Source organism: Anomaloglossus baeobatrachus, chromosome 1, assembly GCF_048569485.1.
Source record: "Anomaloglossus baeobatrachus isolate aAnoBae1 chromosome 1, aAnoBae1.hap1, whole genome shotgun sequence".
NCBI classification, from domain to species: Eukaryota; Metazoa; Chordata; class Amphibia; order Anura; family Aromobatidae; genus Anomaloglossus; species Anomaloglossus baeobatrachus.
The window spans coordinates 274,448,759-274,471,819 of record NC_134353.1 but is presented as its reverse complement, the minus strand read 5'-3'; the positions used below and the strand labels follow the sequence as shown (position 1 = coordinate 274,471,819).

The following is a 23,061-nucleotide window of genomic DNA, read 5'->3' as shown; positions in this document are numbered from 1 at the left end:
CACTCATCATACAGAGACCACCATGCTGCCCCACTCATCATACAGAGACCACCATGCTGCCCCACTCATCATACAGAGACCACCATGCTGCCCCACTCATCATACAGAGACCACCATGCTACCCCACTCATCATACAGAGACCACCATGCTGCCTCACTCATCATACAGAGACCACCATGCTGCCCCACTCATCATACAGAGACCACCATGCTGCCTCATACCTAAAGCTGAGCCCCCCACACACACTATCTCCCGTTTCACATCGAGTCACCTACATTGCTCCACTCCATATTAAGCCCACCCATGCTGCCCCCTTTCCATACTGAGCCCACCCATGCTGCCCCCTTTCCATACTGAGCCCATCTATGCTGCCCCCTTTCCATAAAGCCCACTCATGCTGCCCCCTTTCCATACTGAGCCAACCCATGCTGCCCCCTTTCCATACTGAGCCCTCACACTGCCCCTGTTCATAATGAGCTCGCAATGCTTCCCCCTCTCCATACTTAGTGAGTTGATACACGGCACTTCTGGGGTGGGGCACAAGTAGGGTCCAAAACCGTCTCAAGTAGATGTAGAAACCTGGCACTCTGGATCAATGTGAATAGTGGTTTTTATTGTGAAGAACTTGTAGGAGCAGCACAAGCACAGCACTGCTACATAGACAGCTGTGGACACCACGTCCTACCCAGCTACACCGCTCACCACGCTACTATACTGTCTGAGGACCCTCTGCACGCACTGATGAAGGTCTTTTGAACAAAACATCTGCACTTGTGCTGGTCTTACAAGTTCTTCACAATAAAACCACTATTCACATTGATCTTGAGTGCCAAGTTTACCCCTCTCCATATTGAGGCCCCCAACATACTGAGTCCTTACACTTTTCCCCATCGATTTTGTCCCTTGCACTATCCCTCTCTGTAATCCCCCTCTACAGCAATAAGCTCCCTAAACACCCATCTACAGCAATAGGCCTCCTAATCCCCAGACTATAGCCTCTGCCTGCCCCTCCCCCACAAACATCACTATAGCCTCTGCCTGCCCCTCCCCCACAACCATCACGCTACAGCCTCTGCCTGCCCCTCCCCAACCATCACATTATAGCCTCTGCCTGCCCCTCCCCCACAAACGTCACGTTATAGCCTCTGCATACCCCTCCCCCACACACATCACGCTATAGCCTCTGCCTGCCCCTCCCCTACAAACATCACGCTATAGCCTCTGCCTGCCCCTCCCCCACAACCATCACGCTATAGCCTCTGCCTGCCTTTCCCACACATCACGTTATAGCCTTTCCGTGCCCCACCCCCACACACATCACACTATAGCCTCTGTCTGCCTTTCCCCCACACACACATCATATTATAGCCTCTGCCTGTCCCTCCCTCACACGCATCATGTTACGGCCTCTGCCTACTCCTCCCCCACACACATCACTATAGCCTCTGCCTGCCCCTCCCCCACACACATCACTATAGCCTCTGCCTGCCCCTCCCCCACACACATCACTATAGCCTCTGCCTGCCCCTCCCCCACACGCATCACATTATAGCCTCTGCCCCTCCCCCACATGCATCACATTATAGCCTCTGCCTGCCCCTCCCCCACACGCATCACTATAGCCTCTGCCTGCCCCTCCCCCACACACATCACTATAGCCTCTACCTGAACTCCCCCACACACATCACTATAGCCTCTGCCTGCCCCTCCCCCACACACATCACGTTATAGCCTCTGCCTGCCCCTTCCCCACACACATCACTATAGCCTCTGCCTGCCCCTCCCCCACAACCATCACGCTACAGCCTCTGCCTGCCCCTCCCCCACAAACATCATGCTATAGCCTCTGCCTGCCCCTCCCCCACAACCATCACACTATAGCCTCTGCCTGCCCTTCCCCCAAATCACGTTATAGCCTTTCCGTGCCCCACCCCCACACACATCACACTATAGCCTCTGTCTGCCTTTCCCCCACACACACATCATATTATAGCCTCTGCCTGTCCCTCCCTCACACGCATCATGTTACGGCCTCTGCCTACTCCTCCCCCACACACATCACTATAGCCTCTGCCTGCCCCTCCCCCACACACATCACTATAGCCTCTGCCTGCCCCTCCCCCACACACATCACTATAGCCTCTGCCTGCCCCTCCCCCACACGCATCACATTATAGCCTCTGCCCCTCCCCCACACGCATCACATTATAGCCGCTGCCTGCCCCTCCCCCACACGCATCACTATAGCCTCTGCCTGCCCCTCCCCCACACACATCACTATAGCCTCTACCTGAACTCCCCCACACACATCACTATAGCCTCTGCCTGCCTCTCCCCCACACACATCACGTTATAGCCTCTGTCTGCCCCTTCCCCACACACATCACTATAGCCTCTGCCTGCCCCTCCCCCACAACCATCACGCTACAGCCTCTGCCTGCCCCTCCCCCACAAACATCATGCTATAGCTTCTGCCTGCCCCTCCCCCACAACCATCACGCTATAGCCTCTGCCTGCCCCTTCCCCACACACATCACTATAGCCTCTGCCTGCCCCTCCTCAACACACATCACGTTATGGCCTCTGCCTACCCCTCCCACACACACATCACTATAGCCTCTGCCTGCCCCTCCCCCACAACCATCACGCTACAGCCTCTGCCTGCCCCTCCCCCACAAACATCATGCTATAGCCTCTGCCTGCCCCTCCCCCACAACCATCACGCTATAGCCTCTGCCTGCCCCTCCTCAACACACATCACGTTATGGCCTCTGCCTACCCCTCCCCCACACGCATCACTATAGCCTCTGCCTGCCCCTCCCCCACACACATCACTATAGCCTCTACCTGAACTCCCCCACACACATCACTATAGCCTCTGCCTGCCCCTCCCCCACACACATCACGTTATAGCCTCTGCCTGCCCCTTCCCCACACACATCACTATAGCCGCTGCCTGCCCCTCCCCCACAACCATCACGCTACAGCCTCTGCCTGCCCCTCCCCCACAAACATCATGCTATAGCCTCTGCCTGCCCCTCCCCCACAACCATCACGCTATAGCCTCTGCCTGCCCTTCCCCCACATCACGTTATAGCCTTTCCGTGCCCCACCCCCACACACATCACACTATAGCCTCTGTCTGCCTTTCCCCCACACACACATCCATATTATAGCCTCTGCCTGTCCCTCCCTCACACGCATCATGTTACGGCCTCTGCCTACTCCTCCCCCACACACATCACTATAGCCTCTGCCTGCCCCTCCCCCACACACATCACTATAGCCTCTGCCTGCCCCTCCCCCACACACATCACTATAGCCTCTGCCTGCCCCTCCCCCACACATATCACTATAGCCTCTGCCTGCCCCTCCCCCACACACATCACTATAGCCTCTACCTGAACTCCCCCACACACATCACTATAGCCTCTGCCTGCCTCTCCCCCACACACATCACGTTATAGCCTCTGTCTGCCCCTTCCCCACACACATCACTATAGCCTCTGCCTGCCCCTCCCCCACAACCATCACGCTACAGCCTCTGCCTGCCCCTCCCCCACAAACATCATGCTATAGCTTCTGCCTGCCCCTCCCCCACAACCATCACGCTATAGCCTCTGCCTGCCCCTTCCCCACACACATCACTATAGCCTCTGCCTGCCCCTCCTCAACACACATCACGTTATGGCCTCTGCCTACCCCTCCCACACACACATCACTATAGCCTCTGCCTGCCCCTCCCCCACAACCATCACGCTACAGCCTCTGCCTGCCCCTCCCCCACAAACATCATGCTATAGCCTCTGCCTGCCCCTCCCCCACAACCATCACGCTATAGCCTCTGCCTGCCCCTCCTCAACACACATCACGTTATGGCCTCTGCCTACCCCTCCCCCACACGCATCACTATAGCCTCTGCCTGCCCCTCCCCCACACACATCACTATAGCCTCTACCTGAACTCCCCCACACACATCACTATAGCCTCTGCCTGCCCCTCCCCCACACACATCACGTTATAGCCTCTGCCTGCCCCTTCCCCACACACATCACTATAGCCGCTGCCTGCCCCTCCCCCACAACCATCACGCTACAGCCTCTGCCTGCCCCTCCCCCACAAACATCATGCTATAGCCTCTGCCTGCCCCTCCCCCACAACCATCACGCTATAGCCTCTGCCTGCCCTTCCCCCACATCACGTTATAGCCTTTCCGTGCCCCACCCCCACACACATCACACTATAGCCTCTGTCTGCCTTTCCCCCACACACACATCCATATTATAGCCTCTGCCTGTCCCTCCCTCACACGCATCATGTTACGGCCTCTGCCTACTCCTCCCCCACACACATCACTATAGCCTCTGCCTGCCCCTCCCCCACACACATCACTATAGCCTCTGCCTGCCCCTCCCCCACACACATCACTATAGCCTCTGCCTGCCCCTCCCCCACACATATCACTATAGCCTCTGCCTGCCCCTCCCCCACACGCATCACATTATAGCCTCTGCCCCTCCCCCACACGCATCACATTATAGCCTCTGCCTGCCCCTCCCCCACACCCATCACTATAGCCTCTGCCTGCCCCTCCCCCACACACATCACTATAGCCTCTACCTGAACTCCCCCACACACATCACTATAGCCTCTGCCTGCCCCTCCCCCACACACATCACGTTATAGCCTTTGCCTGCCCCTTCCCCACACACATCACTATAGCCTCTGCCTGCCCCTCCCCCACAACCATCACGCTACAGCCTCTGCCTGCCCCTCCCCCACAAACATCATGCTATAGCCTCTGCCTGCCCCTCCCCCACAACCATCACGCTATAGCCTCTGCCTGCCCTTCCCCCACATCACGTTATAGCCTTTCCGTGCCCCACCCCCACACACATCACACTATAGCCTCTGTCTGCCTTTCCCCCACACACATCATATTATAGCCTCTGCCTGTCCCTCCCTCACATGCATCATGTTACGGCCTCTGCCTACTCCTCCCCCACACACATCACTATAGCCTCTGCCTGCCCCTCCCCCACACACATCACTATAGCCTCTGCCTGCCCCTCCCCCACACACATCACTATAGCCTCTGCCTGCCCCTCCCCCACAACCATCACATTATAGCCTCTGCCCCTCCCCCACACGCATCACATTATAGCCTCTGCCTGCCCCTCCCCCACACGCATCATTATAGCCTCTGCCTGCCCCTCCCCCACACATCACTATAGCCTCTACCTGAACTCCCCCACACACATCACTATAGCCTCTGCCTGCCCCTCCCCCACACACATCACGTTATAGCCTCTGCCTGCCCCTTCCCCACACACATCACTATAGCCTCTGCATGCCCCTCCCCCACAACCATCACGCTACAGCCTCTGCCTGCCCCTCCCCCACAAACATCATGCTATAGCTTCTGCCTGCCCCTCCCCCACAACCATCACGCTATAGCCTCTGCCTGCCCCTTCCCCACACACATCACTATAGCCTCTGCCTGCCCCTCCTCAACACACATCACGTTATGGCCTCTGCCTACCCCTCCCACACACACATCACTATAGCCTCTGCCTGCCCCTCCCCCACAACCATCACGCTACAGCCTCTGCCTGCCCCTCCCCCACAAACATCATGCTATAGCCTCTGCCTGCCCCTCCCCCACAACCATCACGCTATAGCCTCTGCCTGCCCCTTCCCCACACACATCACTATAGCCTCTGCCTGCCCCTCCTCCACACACATCACGTTATGGCCTCTGCCTACCCCTCCCACACACACATCGCTATAGCCTCTGCCTGCTCCTCCCCCACACACACATAACGCTATAGCCTCTGCCTGCCCCTCCCCCACAATCCTTATTAGGAAGACCCGCACCTTCCCTATGAATCTTCAGCTCTGCGAGCGATTACATGCTCCTGCTGCCCTCTTCCTCTTCCTCCCCCTACTCCTCCGGTGTCCGTCGTTCTTCTCTCGGCTGCGGTGAGTGTTGTCTCCTCTGCGGCATCTGAAGTATTGGACGCCACAGCACAGGGCTGATTGGTGTGCGCCTCTGACCTTGGAAGTGCAGGCGACAGCACTTCCGGGGTCAATCAGCTTTCTGTGCCCGGCGCCCGGAGTTTATCTCTTTTGTGTCTTAAAGGCGCAGATACAGATGAATGAAGGTGCGCCTCTCCCGCCCCCCCCCTCCCACCTCCGATAACACAGCAGATTTAATCTACTATCTAACGGAGGGGGAGAGAATGTGTAAAAAATAAAGTTCTTTTTTTTTTTGCTGCCAGAAGCTGCCGCCACCCGATGTGCGCCGACCCAGGCACCGGACCACGGGTGCCTAGTGGTAAATACGGACCTGGGGGTAATAAGAGGTTAATGACATCTCACAGCTGCCACTAAGCCCTAGATTAGTAATGTGAGGCGTCTATGAAACCCCCCACTACTAATCTGTAAGAGAAAATAAACACAAATACCGAAAAAATCCTTTATTTGAAATAAAATCCACCCTCTTTTACCACTTTATTAACACCCAAAACACCCAGGTCCGACGTATTCCACACAAAGTCCCACGATGAGTCCGGCTCTGCTACATACACACTGAAGACACAGCGCGTGGCTGCAGAACATGACCGCATGCTGTGGCTTCAGGCAGACTGAGACGCAGCGATGAGCGGTGACGTTACTCAGTTTATTTGCGGCCATAGCTGGAGATTCCCACGGTACCTCAGCTTTGACCGCAGGTAAACTGACCTTAGGTAACTTCATTAAACTCAGTGACCTCACCTCAGGTGAGGTCACTGACTTTACAGACCTGCATCTTCTGGCAGAAAACCGTGGGGTTTTTTTGCCAAGAAATACAGATTTGGTGCTGAAATTTATACACCATATTCCTGAACCAAATCTGCATCTTCCTAAAACAAAAACCAGCCCCAGAACAAGTTGTGGTTTTCATGCGATAGTGATATGATTTTTTTCCCAGGAGATGCAGATTTGGTACAGGAATATGGTGTATAAATTTCAGTACTAAATCTGCATCTCTTGGCAACAAATGCACAAAAAAGGTTTTGACGCCGTTTTTGGGTACAGTATTCTGCCAGGAAACATAAATTTCTTAAAAATTGTAAGACAGTTTATTCTTCAGTATGATTACAGCAATACCACATTTCTAATTCTTTTTTCCGTTTTGCCATTTTTACACCATGAAAAAATGTTATAGAAAAAAAATGTTTTTGCATTGCTGTTTTCTGTTCACCTTTTTTTATTTTTTCGCTGACAGATCAGTATGGTGGCTTATTTTTGGGAGACAAAGTGATGTTTTCAGCCATGGCATTTTTATTTATACACTGGTGCCAAAATTAGAGATCAATGTAGGATTACTTTCTTTTTTCAGAAATAATGTAATCTACATTGATCAACATTTAAAGGTTTTTTGTAAGGGGTGCACCATGCCACTAGAACAGTGTATTACAAAAGACCAAAGTTTATCAACATTAAACATTTGTTTTGCCCAAAACGTGATGATCATAATTAGAGAACAAAAATCACTGTAGCAGAAAGATTGTAACTAAATTTTCTGACGGTAACAACAGTCACCAATCAGTATGCAGTGTACAGGCCTTTGCTTTGAATGACTTCAGTACTTCTGCGACCACAGGACATCACTAGTCTCTCACACTGCTCTGGTGTGATTTTGGTCCACTCTTCTTCCAGTCTCTTCCACAGTTCTTTGACTGTTGTGGGTTTCTTGGCCATAACTTTGTCAGCAAGGATTTTCCAGAGGTTTTCTATTGGGTTTAGATCAGGACTCTGGGCTGGCCATTTCATTGTTTCAATGTTTTCTGTTTCAAGGAACTGCTTTACCCATTTTGCTGTTTGACAGGGGACATTGTCCTGCATGAATATTGCTGACTTATTGCGTGATGAACGCAAGTAAGGAACCACGTGTTGTTGAAGAAGGTTCTGATACACACTTGCATTCACTCTGCCAAGTAGCTGTATGAGAGGTCCAACTCCTGCTGCAGAAAACATTCCCCAAACCATGACACTTCCTCCATCACCTTTCACTGACTTCTTAACACACTTTGGGTTCAGTCTTTCCGAAGTTTGTCGACGAACATAATGTTTCCCAACAGACTCAAATAAATTAAACTTGCTTTTATCACTAAAATGAACTGTGCACCAACCACTTCTCCTCTGTCCACACAACATGCTCCTCACCAAAGGTGAGTCTTGCCTTTTGATTCTTTCTTATAATGAGAGGTTTGGTCACTGCACAGTTGGCTTTCAATCCAAATGCTCTTAAACGTTGTGACACTGTATGACGAGACAGATCCTTAAGGCCGTGTCACACACAGAGATAAATCTGCAGCAGATGTGTGGTTGCAGTGAAATTGTGGACAATCAGTGCCAGGTTTGTGGCTGTGTACAAATGGAACAATATGTCCATGATTTCACTGCAACCACAAATCTGCCAAAGATTTATCTCTGTGTGACGGGGCCTTTACTCTGTTCAGTGCTGAACTGCCAACCAATTCCAGCTGCAGGGTTCAAATAATTACCCATGAAGATTCTCTGCATTATCCTGACCTCTCTTGCATTTGTCTTTCGAGGGTGACCAGCCATTTTGGGGACTTGAAAGAGTTTGTAATGTTGTAAAAATGCAATATTCTTGAAATCACAGACTTGAAACGACCAACTTCTCTTGCAATGGCTGATAGGGTCATCCCTTTGACCTTCATCTGGACAACCTGCTGCAGGAGGGTTTCAGTCACTTTGGAACAGCACACCATTTTTGCAAAGTCAGTGCAAACTGGAAAGTTAGGCTGCCAGATAATAGGGTTTGTCAGATAATTAAGGAAATTAGCACCAGGTGCCAGATTAACACTAATAACTTGCAGGTATCTGAAAATGTTCTCTAATTTTGATCAGTGTTCTTTTACATTTATCTCATTTACAGTTTTATTATGTGCTTTATAATTAATTTAATTTATCAAATAAGCTTAAAATACTGCTAGTTTACTCATGTTAGGATATAAACACATACCACTACATAATGACCGTAAGGCTGGATTCACATGATCGTATGGCATCTGATGTGAGTGCATCGGATGTGATATGCTAATGACCCTCGGCTCCCACTGTGCTGCCAGCGTGAGCCGAGTGTCATGCAACTGTGATCCGATCCTGCGATTAGCCCCTTAAATGCGATCGATGATGATTGCTGTATTTATAGGGTTAAACCATCAGGGCCGGGAATGGGAACCGTCCTTGACTGTGAGAGCTGGGGCTCGGCTGTCATGTAAGCGGAGTTCCTGGTGCCGATCGGCTGGGCACAGCTTCTGTGCCCCCCATCATCACCATGACGTACCCATATGTCTTAGGTCAGGAACCCCATCTCAACCATGACGTATGGGTACGTCATAGATGTGAAAGGGTTAAATCTGTCACACAGAGAGTGGCAGCTGTAAGCCCGCCCTGGCACTGACTTACAGCTCGCTCAGAAGTACATCAGTGCACAGTTGGCTGTCAGTCAGTACTTTGAGTGGTGACTAAGGCTAGTTTCACACTTGCGTTGGACGGGATCCGTAGCATTGTGTTGTGTGACGCATGCAACGGATGCGTTGCATATAGTGGCACAACGCATGCTACAGATCGTACAAAATAACGCAATCCGTTGTAGTTTTTTTTTCTTGACTTTACACATCTGAGCACGCGCAGTTGTGTAAAGACAGCTGCGTTAACGGAATCCGTCAAATGACGCATTCTAACGGAATCCGCCACCATAGGCATCCATCATAAAAACAACGGACGCCTAACGGATTCCTGCAGGTTGCGTTTTTTTTGACACTCCGCCAAGCACAGAAAAACGTTACATGCTGCGTTCCATCCGCCCGACGCAGCGTCAAAATAACGACGCTGCGTCATCCAGCGGATGCAACGCAGACACTTGCGTTACAGTGCGTCGTCCATACAAGTCTATGGAGAATAGCGCAGTGCGTTAACGGACTGCGCTATTCTCCATAGTGACGGAATGCACTGAACGCAAGTGTGAAACTAGCCTAATTGCTGCGGGCACATCTGCCTGACTTTCAGTACTGTAGCCGGGCACCTTTATAACACTATAAACCTTCAAAGTAATCCTATATCAGCAAAGTAATAGCATTATCGGACCTGACAGGTTCCCTACATTACAGCAGCCACAAGGACCACAAACTGAAATCGATTACTCGTTTAGATACAGTCATACAGATGTGGAAATTACAAAATATATAGCATTAACTTCGGTACGTTTCTGATGGCACGCTCTTTTCATTTGTCCTATAATTGCATGTAATAAAACTATTAACGACCAGTCAGCAGCCTGTATTCTGGGAATGGGACACTACACCAAAACCACAGCGAGAACATGCCAAGTGCCATGTGCTGTATGTGCGATAGAGCTCCCCTAGCTCACCAGCAGTATGGTGCAAAGAGTTAAAGGCAACTATTTTTTTCATTTACTTAAATTCTTATATTTGAAGCTAAAAATCATTTTTGAAATTGGATTTTATTAAAAAGTCCTTCTGTTCCCGTGGGTTTCTTATTTTATTCTCTTCTATAACACCATGTGCTGTGTCATTACTGTCCCAATTGGGGCTCACAATCTGAATTCCCGACCCCATCAGTATGTCTTAGGTCACGTCCACAAGGTCAGTATTTGGTAAGTAGTTTAGAAGCCAAAACCAAAAGTGGGTGAAAAATGCAGAAGTGGCCATAATCTTTTTTTATTAAACTTTGCCTCTCATTATTCCACAGAATGTGGCCTTAGAAGTGTGGGAGGAAACCCAAACAAATAGGCAGAGCATACAAACTCCTTACAGATATTGTACTTGGTGGGACATGAACCCAGGACCCCAGTGCTGCACAGCCACAATGCTAACCACTGAGCCACCATGCTGCTCCGAGGTAACTGAGAATCCATCATTGAGCTTGTTCTGACAGGTTGTCCCCTTCCAGTTAGTTTGTCCCTGGGCGCACTTTAGTATAAAAATAAATGACCCACGCTGTACTAGCCACCTTCCTTGGGTTCATCAGCGACTCCGCCGTTGCTTCCAATGTCTGGCATTGCTTGGGCGCTGATGTCACATTGACAGCACTGCAGCCAATCAACGAAATGGAACGCCCCACTCAGAGCCGCTAAGGCCGGTTTCACACTTGCGTTGTTTTGACGGAAACAGAGTCCGTCACATATGCAGTACAGTTCATTTATTTACAGTTGAAGCTCGACACCATGCGGGTTGAGTGTTTCATGCAGTATCCGCATGTGTCCACATGATGTCGCGCTTCCACTGTAAAGAAATTAACTGTACTGTATGTGTGACGGAACCAGTTTCTGTCAAAACAACGCAAATGTGAAACAGCCATTAGGCTGATTTCACACTACATTTTTTTAACATGTGTCATGAACTTTTTTTAATGCAAAAACGGATCCAGTGCAAATGCGTTTTCATTTCAATGCATTTGCAATGGACTCGCGGCAACATGCGTTCACCTGCGTTTGCGTGCGTTATAGTGAGGATCCAGCGACTTGCAGTTTTTTAACTTTTTTCAAAAATGCTACTTTTCACTGGATCCTGACTATACTGCATACAAACGCATGTGAACGCTGGCATGCTGATAGACAGGATCCTGCTTGCTCTACTGAGCATGCCCAGAAACCAGCCTGGCGTGATCAGTCTCTCTCTTCCCCTTCCTCTCTCTCCCCCGCCTGAGAGCGGCGGACGCTCGTAACCAAGCTAAACATCGGGTTAGGACAAATCACAACTTACTCAGCTTCAGACGCTCCCTAAAAAAGCATCTTTTTAGGGGGGCCTATCACACTCCCTAGCCAAACTAATTTCACCTAATCCCTCTACAACGTCTCAGAACATAACCCCACGTCAAACTCCATGGCACCCAAATGCATCTCAGGGCTCTGGCCTATTGGTTCAGGAAGCCATTATCTATCCCCCATTTCCTTGAGATGGCTGGATTGTTATTCTAATTAAGCACTTGCACCTTGCTCCTCCCCCCATCTCATTGTAGATTGTAAACTCTCACGAGCAGGGTTGTCTTTTTTCCCTTTAAATATTGTATCTTCTATAATTGTTACTTGTTTGTTTATGTTTATGTATATGATTTGTATATGTATATGAGCCTCCTGAATTGTAAAGCGCTGCAGAATATGTTGGCGCTATAGAAATAAAGATTATTAGTAACCAAGCAAAGCGCTTCGCTTAGTTACCCGATGTTTACCTTGGTTACGTGTTCAGGAAGCAGGCAGCCTGGCTCCTAGCAGCTGCGGACGCTCGTAACCAAGGTAAATATCGGGTATCCAAGCAAAGCACTTCGCTTAGTTACCCGATGTTTACCTTGGTTACCAGCGTCCGCAGCTGTCAGATGCCGGCTCCCAGTCTCGCGTTCAGTTCCCCTCACTTCCGATCACATGACTCCAATGCCCGCCCATAAACTTCAAGTGATAGGAGCCTGCAAAATAACACATGCGTTTGCATGCGTTTTTCTTTGTAAAAACAGGATCCGCTTTTACAGCAAAAAAACGTTCATGACGCATGTTAAAAAAACGTAGTGTGAAAGCAGCCTAAGGCTACTTTCACACATCCGGTTTTTGCAGTGCGGCTCAATCCGGCTCAAAAACCTATGCAAGGGATGCGGCGGAAAAAACGGATCCATAGCATAAGTTTTTCCATGCAGCCCGTCCGTTTTTTGACAGATGCGGCTTGATACTGAGCATGCGCAGTGCAAAAAACCGCATCTTGCGGCCAGATGCGGCTTCTGCCGCCGGACGCCGCATCCGGCGTCCATAGGCTTGCATTGTAAATCGTGCCGGATCCGGAGCAATGCGTTTTTTTCGTCGCACAAAACAACATGCCAGGCAACGTTCCATCCGGCCGCCGCATGGGCTAAATATGCCGCATCCGGCGTCCATAGGCTTGCATTGTAAATCATGCCGGATCCGGAGCGATGCGGTTTTTTCGCCGCACAAAAAAACATGCCAGGCAACGTTCCATCCGGCCGCCACATGGGGTAAATTATTATTATTATTTATTTATAGAGCACCATTGATTCCATGGTGCTGTACATGAGGGGGTTACATACAGAATACATATACAAGTTACAATAGACAGACTGGTACAGAGGGAAGAGGGCCTTGCCCTTGCGGGCTTACATTCTATAGGATTTTGGGGAGGAGACAGTAGGTGGGGTGGGGGTCGGGCGGCAGCTCCGCACGGTGGTGGGGCGGCAGCTCCGCACGGTGGTGGGGAGGCGGCTCCGCACGGTGGTGGGGCGGCGGCTCCGCACGGTGGTGGGGCGGCGGCTCTGCACGGTGGTGGGGCGGCGGCTCCGCACAGTGGTGGGGAGGCAGCTCCGCACGGTGGTGAGGCGGCGGGGTCATATGCCGCATCCAGCAAAAAACGGACGCAACGAAAGGCCATGTGGCACAATACGTCGCTAATGCAAGTCTATGCGGGGAAAAACGCAACCGGCGGGAAAAAATAACGCCGTATTGTGCCGCTCAGCAAAAAACGGATGTGTGAAAGCAGCCTTAGCTCACTGATTGTCCGCTGCGCTGTGGACGCGATGTTAGCGCCCGGGCAATGCCAGACATTGGGAGAGGCAGCTAATTGTTTTTGATACCAAACTGTGCACAGGGACACGCATTCATTTAAAGGGGACTCCCGCTTTTCAGTGAATAGACAGTTTGCAGGTTGTGAGGTCTTTCCCTCAGCTATGGGCACAGCTTACATAAGAGCTGAGCGAGCAGAGACATAACACATTATAATGATACCAGTGATTATCAGCCCCGTATACCTGCACTTAAGTGACAAGCTATATCTCCTGGAGGTCCATCCCTGTCAGGACCTGCTGAGGAGGAAGCTCTGCACTGCTGCACAGGTCCTCAGTGGAGAATACCAGCCTCTGTCAGCTCCCGGCCCTCACACTCAGGAGCATGTTATACCTTTACACTCAGTCGTGCAATGCCCCCTGCAGATGGAAATAAAGAGTGACACCCGGAGATAGCCGTTATAGAACTATTAGAGCCTCTCCCTGCACAGGACATACACTCCTGCACCACGTGACCTGCAGCGCCTCCTCCTTTATAACCGGAGGACAGACTTCTTCACGCCACAATTCGCGCTGCTAAGTTTGTCCCTTGCTGCGTTCCATAGAGAGACACAACGGAATATACCATTTTAACTTTTTATCGGGCGAAACATTCTACGGAACGTTTGAACTACAGTTATATTCAAGTCTGTAATGCATAGCTATCACTCATCTAAATAATTTTCACGTTACAGTTAAAATAAAGCTATAAATGTATTCTCTTTTATCTAAGGAGTTAAATAGAAAAATGGTATAGTCCGGGTTATGACGTATACACGTCACTGGATGGATTGACCAATCACCGTTTGGCTCGAGGGAAATTTAAACTAGTACTATCGCAGGCAGCTGGGCAGACGGTAACGGATCCTGATCGGAGATGTCAGTGGAGGACGCCGTGAAGGTGTGCCTGAGGGTCAGGCCCCTCATCCACAGGTAACACCCCGAGGCCCGGCGCCCCGGCTGCAGATACTATGTGGCGGTGACTTGGGATGGGCTGGATCGGGGGAGCCCAGACTTGTGGGGAGTGTAACAGCTGAACCTGGATGGACAACCATAGAAGTGTCGCTACGTTCTGGCCGAGGATTACTAAACCAAATCTGCGTCTGCTTGTAAGGGACATGTCACTTAGGGTACTTTCACACTTGCGTTATTTTCCTTCCGTTACAATCCGCCCTTTTGGGAAACAGCGGAATCCGTTAACGGATTCCGCTGTTTCCCATAGACTTGTATGGTTGACGGATTGTACCAAAAGGAGCTGCGTTGCTTCCGCTGGGCGACGCTCCGTTGCTTCCGCCCAGCGGGAGGAACGCAGCATGTAACGTTATTTTGAGCAGCGGAATCCTCTGGATTTCACTGCGCATGCTCTTTTTTTTTTTTTTTTTTTTTTTTTTTTTTTTTTTAAATCAAACTTTATTTTGGCTCGCGGTGGCCGAACGTTCAGCTGAGCGCCCGGCCGTCGGCAAGCGACAGCGCTCAGCTGAATGACCGGCCACCAGCATGCCCGGCCGCCGGCAAGTCACAGCGCTCAGCTGAGCGCCCGCCCGCCGGCATGCCCGGGCGCCGGCAAGTGACAGCGATCAGCTGATCACCCGGCGGCCGGCTGCAGGGAGCGATCAGCTGATCACCCGGCGGCCGGCTGCAGGGAGCGATCAGCTGATCACCCGGCGGCCGGCTGCAGGGAGCGATCAGCTGATCACCCGGCGGCCGGCTGCAGGGAGCGATCAGCTGATCACCCGGCGGCCGGCTGCAGGGAGCGATCAGCTGATCACCCGGCGGCCGGCTGCAGGGAGCGATCAGCTGATCACCCGGCGGCCGGCTGCAGGGAGCGATCAGCTGATCACCCGGCGGCCGGCTGCAGGGAGCGATCAGCTGATCACCCGGCGGCCGGCTGCAGGGAGCGATCAGCTGATCACCCGGCGGCCGGCTGCAGGGAGCGATCAGCTGATCACCCGGCGGCCGGCTGCAGGGAGCGATCAGCTGATCACCCGGCGGCCGGCTGCAGGGAGCGATCAGCTGATCACCCGGCGGCCGGCTGCAGGGAGCGATCAGCTGATCACCCGGCGGCCGGCTGCAGGGAGCGATCAGCTGATCACCCGGCGGCCGGCTGCAGGGAGCGATCAGCTGATCACCCGGCGGCCGGCTGCAGGGAGCGATCAGCTGATCACCCGGCGGCCGGCTGCAGGGAGCGATCAGCTGATCACCCGGCGGCCGGCTGCAGGGAGCGATCAGCTGATCACCCGGCGGCCGGCTGCAGGGAGCGATCAGCTGATCACCCGGCGGCCGGCTGCAGGGAGCGATCAGCTGATCACCCGGCGGCCGGCTGCAGGGAGCGATCAGCTGATCACCCGGCGGCCGGCTGCAGGGAGCGATCAGCTGATCACCCGGCGGCCGGCTGCAGGGAGCGATCAGCTGATCACCCGGCGGCCGGCTGCAGGGAGCGATCAGCTGATCACCCGGCGGCCGGCTGCAGGGAGCGATCAGCTGATCACCCGGCGGCCGGCTGCAGGGAGCGATCAGCTGATCACCCGGCGGCCGGCTGCAGGGAGCGATCAGCTGATCACCCGGCGGCCGGCTGCAGGGAGCGATCAGCTGATCACCCGGCGGCCGGCTGCAGGGAGCGATCAGCTGATCACCCGGCGGCCGGCTGCAGGGAGCGATCAGCTGATCACCCGGCGGCCGGCTGCAGGGAGCGATCAGCTGATCACCCGGCGGCCGGCTGCAGGGAGCGATCAGCTGATCACCCGGCGGCCGGCTGCAGGGAGCGATCAGCTGATCACCCGGCGGCCGGCTGCAGGGAGCGATCAGCTGATCACCCGGCGGCAGGGAGCGATCAGCTGATCACCCGGCGGCCGGGAGCGATCAGCTGATCACCCGGCGGCCGGCTGCAGGGAACGATCAGCTGATCGTTCACTATAGTCTGCCGCTGGTAAAACCGGGAAAAAAAAAAAAAAAATCAAAACGAATTGCGTTGTTTTGCAGCATCCGTTGCATCCGTTGTGTCACTATATGCAACACATCCGTTGCATCCGTTACACAACGCAATGCAACGGATACCGTTCAACGCAAGTGTGAAAGTAGCCTAAAGAGCAGGAAGCTTGTGATAGAGCAGGGCGGAGGAGCAGGGTCACACCAGGCTTGGGTGGCGGAGCAGGGTGACACCAGGCTTGTGTGATAGAGCAGGGCGGCGGAGCAGGGCGACACCAGGCTTGTGTGATAGAGCAGGGCGACACCAGGCTTGTGTGATAGAGCAGGGCGACACCAGGCTTGTGTGATAGAGCAGGGCGACACCAGGCTTGTGTGATAGAGCAGGGCGACACCAGGCTTGTGTGATAGAGCAGGGCGACACCAGGCTTGTGTGATAGAGCAGGGCGACACCAGGCTTGTGTGATAGAGCAGGGCGACACCAGGCTTGTGTGATAGAGCAGGGCGACACCAGGCTTGTGTGATATGGAGTAAGGCGGCGGAGCAGGGGGCCGCGCGGGCTTGTGGCACAAACATTTATCCGGAAGATCTTCCCTATTGACCTCCATTACACTCGGGTGCTCGAGTCTAGGCCATCTGAGTATCGTACTGCTCACACATCACTATAACCTAGCAATATCTTTCCACTTTGAGAGGAGACCCCTTTGATGTCATGATGACTAATCTCATCTGCATTGGCTAAAGTCTCCTCTAATTTGCAGAGAACAAGGAGAACAAGTGAATCCAGTATGGAAAGCCGAGAACAATACCATTACTCAAGTTGATGGGGCACGATCTTTCAATTTTGGTAAGCGCTTGTACTTCTTTGTTTCTCTTCTTAGCCTGCCTCTGCTGCATCTGCACTTCCCTTTCACAACTGCAATCTGGCTGATGAAGGTCTGAGAGTCGGACCGAAACATTTCAAACACTGCATTGCCGATCTTATTACACAGTGTCTTCCGTCTGGCATCATATGAGTGCTGGAGTCTAGTCTTTATAATGTACATGGAGTGGTGTCCAATCTAAGAACCTTTCAAGAGTGACATAAAGGCTTGTTCTCGCTGTCCTGGTTAAGACCAAACATTCACTTTCTGCCGGCAGCTGCATTTTCAATATGGTGGCCAGGCAGCATTGTGATACTATTTCCCTGCAAATTAACCCTATGGGCCTGCTTCATCACAGCTTTTACACCAGTATTCTGCCATAATAAGCTTTGAAAAGTCACATAACTTTGATGCAATTGGCAGCTGCCCAATAATTATGCAGCTTTTGGGACTCTCGCAACATTTTCACACAGCTCTGATAAATTACGCCTCAAATCCTAGGCTGTGTTAACACGCTGCAATTTTGCTGTTTTTTTTTTCTTTTTTTTGTCAATAAAAAACTGCTTTTTATGGACCCACCAAAAGCTGAGATTACAGAAATCTCATGCATACAATTTTCTTAGAATTGATGTGCTGCAGTTTAACCAATTCAATAGTTTTTTCAATTCAATAGTTTTTTCAGCTTTTTTTTTTTTTTTTTTCACACATTGAAGATAAGGAGTAAGTGCAAAAACACAGTTCCTGCATTGTTTTGTTAAATAGAACGCAGGTACAAGCAAGATGTGAAACCCGTTTATTTTTATTTTTCTTCCCCTAGTCCTCACAATAGCATGGATGTTACTGTTACCACTAATTTAATTAAACTGAATTATTTGTTAAAATAAACCATGCCTGACCAGCTCACTGCCCTAGCGCTGAAGGTAAACCATGCCTGACCAGCTCACTGCCCTAGCGCTGAAGGTAAACCATGCCTGACCAGCTCACTGCCCTAGTGCTGAAGGTAAACCATGCCTGACCAGCTCACTGCCCTAGCGCTGAAGGTAAACCATGCCTGACCAGCTCACTGCCCTAGTGCTGCAGGTAAACCATGCCTGACCAGCTCACTGCCCTAGTGCTGAAGGTAAACCATGCCTGACCAGCTCACTGCCCTAGTGCTGAAGGTAAACCATGCCTGACCAGCTCACTGCCCTAACGCTGAAGGTAAACCATGCCTGACCAGCTCACTGCCCTAACGCTGAAGGTAAACCATGCCTGACCAGCTCACTGCCCTAACGCTGAAGGTAAACCATGCCTGCCCAGCTCACTGCCCTAGCGCTGAAGGGAAACCATGCCTGCCCAGCTCACTGCCCTAGCGCTGAAGGGAAACCATGCCTGCCCAGCTCACTGCCCTAGCGCTGAAGGGAAACCATGCCTGACCAGCTCACTGCTGTAGCGCTGAAAGATTTTAATAGGAGGTGGATGCGCAGTACCTGGCCGCGGCCGCTATCAGTTGACATGGTAGCCCCTGAACTGAGCATTTGCAGCCACCCTACTGCCACTTTTGGCACCGGGAACAGCTAATCGGCTGGGTGTCGGACTCCGGCTGATCAAACATTGATGACCTATCCTAAGGATAGGCTATCAATGTAAAAGTAGTGGACAACCTCTACTCTCATTATCTCGTCTTTATAAGTATTGATGAGCGACTGTACTCGATCAAGCATCGTAGTACTCACAGAACTCAGCCAACTATCGCGGGTGCTTGAGTATTTCATCGGTGAAACGACCGCAGCTACGGACAGACTTGCTGTACTGCATGATGTGTGCAGGCGCCCCAGGGAGAGCCAGTCGCAGTCTCTGAATGCTTCTCCCAGGGGATACAACAATGTTCTTGGGCGTAGTGGAACCATAAATAACAACGCCACCCTCCCTCCCATCATAAATGCTGTTTATGGCTGGCTGTATGTGGGCAAAGACCAGAACATGCCAACCATTGACTTTCCACAATGCTCATTGCTTGCGTGACGCTCGTCCAAGCTTCTGACCAGCTTGAATTTGGTAACGAGCATTCAAGCATTTTTGTCCTCGCCCGTCACTATAATAAATGATGTTTAAAGTCTTCTACTTATTTCTTTCTCTGTTCTCTAGATCGTGTCTTTCATTCTCATGAAACAACATGTCAGGTTTATCAGGAAGTAGCCGTTCCCATTATCCACTCCGCAATCGAGGGTTACAATGGTGAGTAAATCCCGGCTCTGATCCAAGGTTACTACAGCTATTTGTTGAGATAACTTATGATGGTTCAATTTATCTTTAAATTAGGCACCATTTTTGCCTATGGACAAACCTCTTCAGGAAAAACTTACACCATGATGGGTACGCCACATAACTTGGGAATAATTCCTCAAGCCGTTGATGAAGTCTTTAAAATCATTCAGGAGGTAAGTTTATTATCCTGATAGAAGTGCCATTTACTCGGTATGTCCTATATCTGTTACATCTAAATCCCATAGTGGTGCATATGGAAAGGGTATCATATATTTTTCTTATTGTGACAGCAAAATACTAATCACAAATATTACATTAGAGGAATTCCCTTAGGGAATGAATGGAGGAGACCACACAGCACTTCTCTAAGTGTAGTAGGCTTCAAATGAAAGCGTATTTAAATATGCACTGTAGGCAAACAATGGTGCGGAGCCCTGCTGTGTATGCTGCACACATCAGTTGCTGTGGAGGAATCCTCGCACTGGACTGACCCAAGACGTACAACATTGTAGACCAATGATTGCTCTTCCAAGGGGTTCAGGATCAAACTGTTTTATAGAAATGGTTAAAATACAACAGGTTTCAGCCTCTTTAAAACAGCCTCCTCCATATGCCCTTTTAATGAATTAGTCGCGTACTATTCCAGCAACGCCTTCATTATAGGGAACCTATCAGGTGCCATATGCACCACGAGCAGTTCTGGGTGCATATTGCTAATCCCTCCCTGTATCTCGTAGCATACATAGAGATCTTTAGAAAAAGTATTTCTAAAGATCCTGTATGATATGCTAATGAACGCGGGACTAGTCTCAAGGGCGTTAGTTTCTGTGCTCATTTTGCCTTCTTAGCATGTTAGCACGCCCACAGGGTCATCACCAGTGATGACGCGCATACCTGCCCGTTGCTTCAGACGCTGGGCAGTGCGAATGATCAGAAGTCCCCGGCACTTCCGGTCATGTGCACTAGACCTTTCTGAACCAGGACACATGCACCCGGCTTCACAGTGCACATGACCAGAAGTGCTGAGACTTCTGATCATGCGCGCTGCCCAGCGTCTGAAGCTGAAGCAACGGACAGGTACATGTGTCAAAGCTGGTGATAATGCTGGCAGTGGGCATTGAATAGCATGTTAGCACACCCCTATGAGCATGCTAAGAGGGCGGAATGAGTGCAGGAAATTTATGTAGACATGCAGGGACCATTTCTTGCCACCCTTTTAACAAGCAGGCAGACACATCTTCTGCAGATGTCACCGCAGCTCGTGGCTACATCCACATGTGCTAATGCTAAGATGCTCTCATGGTCCATGTACGGGCAACAATGATTGGAATTGGCCACAGGACTCCTGAGCGGTTAGCCTCAAATATGCCTATGAGGTTGTTGAGATTTGGTAAAGAGACCTGAAACTAGTCTAGCAATCACCTGTTTGTACAGGTAATGTGAATTCTGCCTTGCATGCAATCTACAGAAGGGATTGACATGCTGTAGAGGAATGCTACATGTGAAGGGGATTTAAAATCCCATGTTCAAATATTTTTGAGCTGTGCGTATATCTGGGCGGGAATCCTCATCCAATTTGCTAGAACGGTTTTCCTTTTGGACTTTGCTCCGGCACATCTGATTTGAAAATCCAAAGCATCTCTAGATGTGGCTGTAGCCGACCTGTATAAGTGGTGAGCAGTGTTGGACTTCTTGTGCAGTTGACAATTTGTTCTTTTTAGATCCCAAACAGAGAGTTCTTATTGAGAGTTTCCTATATGGAGATTTATAATGAGTCTGTCACAGATCTTCTGTGTGACGACAGAAAAAAGAAACCTTTGGAAGTTCGTGAAGATTTCAATGTAAGTAAAAGCTAAAATCCTTTTTATTTAAGGTGTTTGTGTTTTGCCAAATCTTCTTGAAGCTAAAAAGGAGTGAAATGCTTAATGTAATTTACCTTCCTTGACATGGCTAAGCCAACCCTATTTTCTTGACGTTGTCTACAGCGCACAGTGTATGTCGCAGACTTGACTGAAGAGGTTGTCACTGTACCTGAGCTAGTGATGCAATGGATCAAAAAGGGAGAAAGTAAGAATCTTTTATTGTTCATATGGGGGCACCCCGATGCAGCTTGCCATGGGGTGACTGACATTTGGTAGAAAAATGCTCCTGGCTCCTTCTATGCAGGCAGAATCCCTTATACAGGCAAAAAACTGGTTAACACTAGTAAAGATGTACAACACAGAATTAGATTGTGGTACTGTGTTGGCCAGAAAAATTCGATGTAAAAACGTTTATGCCCAAAAAACAAAAAGTATTATAGGAGTAATCACTTTATTGGCTATCCAGAAAAATTGTATTTGTGAGCTTTCAAAGCACAGACAAAGCACAACATTTTAAGAGATGTTACAACAGGACATTCGTGCATGGGAAAGATGGGGTGATGCCTCCTAAAAATAAGCCAAGGAAATCAAATTAAGGCTTTTTTGTTGCAAGTGGAGATGTAGTGGGAATGATGGTGATCTGGAGTCAGTCTGGTGGAGGTGGGAAGTGTGTCCATGCAGTCAAAAATCCAGGTCTTAAACAACCGAGTCTTCTTGTCAAAGACTTGAACATCCTTATCAGCTTGAATTCCCAGATTTTGCTCTGTCACTCTGAAACTAACCTTTCAGTATTAAGGCTCCTTTCACATTGTGTTTTTCTTTATCGTTCCTATGGGAGACCCAGACATTGGGTGTATAGCTTCTGCCTCCGGAGGACACACAAAGTACTACACTAAAAAGTGTAGCTCCTGCCTCTGAGCCTATACACCCCCTGGAGAACGAGATCTAGCCAGTTCATTGCTTTGTGTTCAGGAGGCATACATCCACACATGCATTCTCATCTGATTTTTCATTTTTGGAAAGAGTTTGAAGAAAAGCGGGTCCAAGCCTGGACTCCCGGCATGTCCCTTCTCACCCCACTGTGTCGGCGGTGTTGTTAAGGTTGATTCCAAGGCTGGAGCCTTACATGCCGCGCTCCTTCACCATCCCTCGGGCTCTGGCTTGAAGTGGGAGCCAGCACGGTTCTCCATGCTTTGCAGGAGACCGGTCTCCATCCGCAGCCCTTCAGGATCCTGCTGGACGGAGCACTCCTCCCCAGGGACTTGGAACCCTGCGTCTCAGCAAGCTAAGTACCTGAGACGTTTATATTCTGGGGGTCCCTGTACTTTATTATGGTGGGAGAGTGTGCTGTGTAACTTTTCTGACATTTCCGGCCGGTTCTCTGGCTGTCGCCTGAGAACCGCGCCGATGGTGCCTGCGCGCCGGCCGCATCGCTCAAATTTAGGCCCCGGCTTCGCCGGAGGCCTACTTTCGATTTCACTGCCCTCGCATGTCAATCATGCAGAGGGACAGTGCGGCTCCGCCCAGCGGC

At 50.7% G+C, this 23,061-nt stretch overlaps 1 protein-coding gene across 12 annotated transcripts in view; it reads left to right on the top strand.

The window, feature by feature from the left end:
• The window catches only part of CENPE (centromere protein E), a 383,839-nt gene that overhangs the window by 124,969 nt on the left and 235,809 nt on the right, over positions 1-23,061 (top strand). For 9 of the 12 annotated variants that reach the window (XM_075350238.1, XM_075350220.1, XM_075350205.1 and 6 more), the window contains exons 2-6: positions 17,320-17,405; positions 19,549-19,638; positions 19,723-19,841; positions 21,390-21,509; positions 21,654-21,735. In XM_075350238.1, coding sequence (XP_075206353.1) covers positions 17,320-17,405; positions 19,549-19,638; positions 19,723-19,841; positions 21,390-21,509; positions 21,654-21,735 — 497 coding nt within the window. Of the gene's footprint in view, positions 1-14,480; positions 14,570-17,319; positions 17,406-19,548; positions 19,639-19,722; positions 19,842-21,389; positions 21,510-21,653; positions 21,736-23,061 lie in introns of those variants that run through there. The other 3 variants (XM_075350246.1, XM_075350281.1, XM_075350211.1) reach the window with 1 other exon arrangement.